At 35.5% G+C, this 5,586-nt stretch overlaps 1 protein-coding gene across 1 annotated transcript in view; it reads right to left on the reverse strand.

The window, feature by feature from the left end:
- LOC122327534 (collagen alpha-1(XIV) chain-like) overlaps window positions 1-5,586 on the reverse strand; it is a 31,051-nt gene that overhangs the window by 7,501 nt on the left and 17,964 nt on the right. The window contains exons 17-18 of the mRNA XM_043222970.1: window positions 5,143-5,292; window positions 1,042-1,158 (exon numbers count right to left, since the gene is read on the reverse strand). Coding sequence (XP_043078905.1) covers window positions 1,042-1,158; window positions 5,143-5,292 — 267 coding nt within the window. The remainder of the gene's footprint in view (window positions 1-1,041; window positions 1,159-5,142; window positions 5,293-5,586) is intronic.

The following is a 5,586-nucleotide window of genomic DNA, read 5'->3' on the forward strand; positions in this document are numbered from 1 at the left end:
TATATATATATATAATTTTTTTTTTTAATCTCATTTATTTCTGGGTTGTCATTACTTCTGTCTTCTGATCCTTCAGATATCATATGCTAATTTAATCTCAATTAATTTTTTTTTCCTTATTATTAATATTGAAAACATTTGTGTGGCAGATTAATGTTCTTAAAATAACCATGATACACGTTTTTCGGCAGTATTATTTTATGAACAGAAAGTTCAAAGAACAGTATTTATCTAACAGCTTTAATATATTTTGGTAAATCCAATACATGCTTGCCGGATAAAAGCATTAAAAAAATATAGTTATTGGTAATTATTTTAAATGTTAAAAAAGATCATATCTCAGTCAAGCCAGAAAAGCAGGAATTTGAACATCACAATTATTCTTATTATTTTTAGATTATGATCTAAAAGCCATTATCAACCCAGATAATATTTGAGAATTAAATTTTCAAGGTTTAACTGTCAAAATAAGTTCAAAAGTAACTGAAGATTCTTCTATCGTTCTGTCTCTTTGAAAAAAGTGACTGTCATTCACTTCATATACAAGTGAACACACACACACACACACAGGGGCTTCAGGCAGGATCTGGTTTTAATAGTATTACTGAGCTGGTAGCCATCTGAGCAGTCACATGCTGGAAGTGGAACAGAAGATTTCCAGGATTGCGAGATAAGCTGGGCCGGTGAGGTATCAGGCAGGAATAAAAAAAAGCAATAACGGGAAAAGGGCTTTTGACTCTGCTGTTTTAAATTTGAATCGAAACCATGTCACACGCTAGTAGAGCAATATGCATACAATAAAAGAGTTTTGTAGAACAGCCCAGAGGCCAAGAGGTCTGCGCTGAAATGAGCCATAATATCCCATTACCTCTGAAACTGAAATTGAACAAAACTGAAATTTATGTCAATATTGCAAAACAGGAAGCCACCTTATAGCTTTGTGCTGTGCTTGAGTTCTGAGAGAGAGTGTGTGTGTGTGTGTGTGTGTGTGTGTGTGTGTGTGTGTGTGTGTGTGTGTGTGTGTGTGTGTGTGTCACTCACTGAGCAGTGACTCAATGACGACTCTGTAGACGGTGGCGTGGCGGTGAGGCTGCCATTGGGCACACAAGCTGCTGCTGAGCACCTGGTACGTGCTGAGATTCTTCACCCCCAGGAGCACTGCAAGAAAAAAAAACAAGAAACAAGATCAATTAAGCGCAAAGCAGAGCTTGGATATTCTGTGTGTTTTGTTAATCCATACAATGAAAATTAATAGGGTCCGGTGTTGTTTTGTAGCTTGTATTGTACTGTACGGACAAAAACAACATGAAGGTGAGTAACTGAGGACAGAAATTTACTTTTTGGTAATCTATCCATTTAAGATATAAACAGGAGGAAAGCGTTTCATTTAAAATGTGCTTCTTATTGAAACATCTACAATGTAACAAAAGATTAGTATTTGTTATTATGAGCTCTCTATCAATTAAAAAAACCTTAAAGTCTCTTCCACAAAAAAGAGAAAATATTACACTGCAGCTGTTTTTAACAAGAGGTAAGAAAATAAATACTAAATAAATAAATACATATTTTTTGCTTAGAAAAGAACAAGTCGAAGCCACAGCACATGGTTTATATTAGTAGTGCTAAATATTTTTTTCTTAAATAATCAAATACCATTCAAAAGTTTATTTATTTATTGTTATTATTATTTTAAACAAAATTATGCTTTTATTCAGCAAGGATTCATTAACAAAGTGTCAGTGTCAACACATTTAAATCTTACAATTTCTACAATTTCTTTTAAAAAATAAATTGATCAAAAATAGCTATAAAGATTTTTTAAATGCTGTTATTTTAAGTTCTCTATTTATCAAAAAATTCAGAAAAATCCTCAAATCCTTTTTATCACCCTGCAACTGTTTTGGTATATTGGTATATTGATAAAGTATATGTATGTAAATTATATTATTATTTCTCGCTATGCAACAAATTTTTTAAATGAAATACAGGCTTTCTGAACAAGACTTTCAAAAACATTCAGATATAATACAATAGACCCCGGACTGTTGAACAGCGGCGTATTAAACCTGAATGAAAGCTTTGATTTGTACACGTTGGTGTGTATCGAGAGGAAAGCCTCGAGCGTTGCTTCTCTAATGCAGTCTAATGTTCTGAAATGAAACAGCACATGTATACAGTAATGGCTAATGAGCCATAGGGCAGTCAGCGGCTCCTTTGTGCTTCAGGTTACGGGACAAAACCTGTAGGCTTCACTTCTCTGGAAACCAGCACCCTATTTATGATCTCCTCCGATTTCCGCGAAACTCTTTAAATACTGCAAGCCAGGCAAAACTAATGGCCAGAAAAACACATCTGAGAGGAAAGCGAGAGGTTCAAACGGTATTCTTAACAAATACGCTCTCCACTTAAAAGCCACAAATGGCCTTAACCATTTCTTTCTTTGTTTTCCTTCCCTTCGCGCAAACCACACAAAATGTGCTGTGCGAAAGAAAACTCATTTAAAAGCCAAAAAAATAGGCTTGTTTTGGAATTATCACATTTTTGGTCAGCGAAACGCAAGCCCCGAGCCACAGCACATGGTCCGCATTAGTCGCTCAAAACAATACTCGACTTTGGAGCTCGTAGTATTTGAAACACAAACACGATTGTGGCCGTGTCGCAACAAACAAGAGTCCCACGCTTTCTACACGCCAAAAGCTGTGGCGAACCCGAATTCTGCTTGTACTGGAAAACTTCCATGTGGCGGGACACTGCCTTGCGTCTCGATATTATCTTTAGCCAGATCCTAAAAAGGAACTACTTATGCAATCAGGCTGTCCATTGAAATTCACGCTGCGCAACGGAACATCGTGTCAGTCGCGTATGAGACTTGGAGATTTTAGATTAAAAACGGAGACTGTGCACAAAACATATGGCGCACAGTGGTGGTGATTCGTTTAAGGCTTTGAATAATGCATGCGACAAGCTTTCTTCCTTATATAAACTATTTTAATGAACTATATGCATGCAAAAAGGGCCTCTGGCTGATAGTACTAATACAAGGAGGTGGAAATCCATTATTGTGCATTCAATTATTCAAAGGTCAAACAGAAACGTATGAAAAATTGATGGACCCCAAAGAGCAGGGGGTATGCAGATGTCATTGTGTCGGGTGAGACGATATGGGAGGTTCCTCAGAGAGCCACGAAGTGTGAAGGAATAATCTCTGAGATTGACTGGACTTTGTTTGGGCAAGCCCAGATATATATTGAAAGTAGTGCCGTCAAATGATTAATCGCGATTAAACGCATCCAAAATAAAAGATTTTGTGTACTGTTTATATTTATTATGTACACATAAACACACACACAAGCATGTATATATTTAAGAAAAATATGTTACATTTATTAAACTATATTTAAAAAGAAGAAAATATCTAGTCACTGCTTTCAAACGATTAACCATTTGACAGCACTACAATATTAATAGATACATTTTAATATTATAAAAAATTATATCATGTATATGTGTATATTTATATATGCATAATAAATATAGGCTATTTTTTAATGCGACTAGTCGCGATTAATTGACAGCATGAATAAAAATACATATAAATTATCCGCACACAATACATTTTGACACTGTTTTGCCTGAATGAATTAAAAAATAAATGCATGCATACATAAATAAATGTTTTGTTTTGTCTTATATTATAAGCACCGGACTAACACGTATCAAGTTTTTTGTTTGGTCAGGTGTTTTCTTGCACAAAGTGAGTCAGCACTGCCACAAGTGAACCCTAAAAAAAGCCATCACACCCTTGGCGATGTGTCAGGCTTTTTGTGTCGGTAGTCTTTTTCCTTTAGTCAACTGTCTCTAGCTATATTCTGCTGAGTCATCATTAATCTAATTTGAAGGAAACTATATATGTTTAACAGTTTAACAAATACTTAGTAATTGTACTTCATAACTAGATTTAAGTATTATTTAAGGCAATTTGCACCGTAATGGATTCATGTTGAAGTGAAATACTTATAATTACATTTCTAAGAAAAAAAAAAAATCAGAATTTTTTACATTTAGACCTTCGGGGCTTGCCACTTACTTTTTTCCCAAAGGAAAAAATTAGAAGAACATAAAAAACATAAATTGTTAACTACATTTGAAATGTAAATTGACATTTGAAATGATGAAATAATCAAATATGCTGAACTGTGAAATATGATTTTCAAGCTTCAAAACAAAAACAAAACAAAAATACCAACTACAATTTAAAAAATAGTAATATTGTGAAATATTATTAAAAATGTGGATTAGATTTAAAAATCTGTTGTTTATTCATTTCTTTAAATGTGGAGGGTAAGAAAAACTTAATACAAGACTTTTTAAAGACCCAGAAAGTTAGATTTTTTACCCTTACACACATTGTACAGTTACACATATCTAATTTCATTGATACGTGAGTGAAACGCTTTATATATAATATATAATATATTATAATGTTTCATACCGATTATGCCAAAACAGTGTAACACTTAACACTTAAATAACTCTGCTGACAGATATTGTATATAACATGCCTTAGCTTCCCCTTATACATTATTAGAAATGTTTTTTTTTTTTTTTCAGTGATAGCGCTCTGTCAGCTTATCTGACTAAGACAGTGGTGACTGATATTGGGCTGGTGACACCACAGCCCACTGATGGATGGCCTCAGCTCTCCCTGAGAAAACATAATCTGTTTGCTTTTTGATGAGAATCGCTAAAACAGGTATTACTTTGTGATGTACCTGGCGATATCAAATTTATATGCAAAGGACTGTCATTACTGGAGCTGTCTGTCTGAATGTTGATATATGTGTAGCAGGCTGCCTATCAAAGAGCAGCTTCTGGTTTCATTAACAGACAAAAGGGATAGTTCCTGCCAGTCGGCTTACAACGCGATACTATCGCTGCCGCATATTATCGAAAACGGTATTAGCAAAGGACGATCACACAGGAGGCAAATTACATCTATGAATGCGATGTGATGCAGCTACAAAATGATTGTGGGCTGTTGGGAGTAAAGTACAGATCTCACGCTGGGTGTGACAAAGCTGGATGAGCGCAGATTCGGGTGTAATTGTGTTCAGGTGTGTGTTCGTGCGGAGGGAGACTCACGTGTTTTGCCCTTGCCGGTGAGGGGTTGGCTGGAGCCGGTGGAGTAGGAGGCGATGACCTGAACGCTGTACTCCGTGTCACTCAACAGATTGAGGATCAGCAGGGTGCTCACATCATCCCCTACAAACGTCTCCAGAGCCGGACCTGACACTGCGCACAGAGCGAGACAAGAGCTGAAAACAATACGAGCAACCTTACTGAAAAAACTGTCAACTATTTCAAGGGCTGGTATAGATGACGCGTTTGTAGTTTTTTTTTCCCAAATAAATTCTCCCGTTCTATTCTGAAAGACTAACTTTTTAACACCAAGTTTATGCTTTGTGATTAAAAAAAATCTGTCAGCATTTAGTCATACACATTTCTGCATGACTTGCTTTCTTTCTGTGAAAAACAAAAGTTACTGTTTGTGCACAATGAACAGGATATAAAGATTTTAAGAAAAAG

This window comes from Puntigrus tetrazona, chromosome 2 (assembly GCF_018831695.1).
Source record: "Puntigrus tetrazona isolate hp1 chromosome 2, ASM1883169v1, whole genome shotgun sequence".
Lineage (NCBI taxonomy): Eukaryota > Metazoa > Chordata > Actinopteri > Cypriniformes > Cyprinidae > Puntigrus > Puntigrus tetrazona.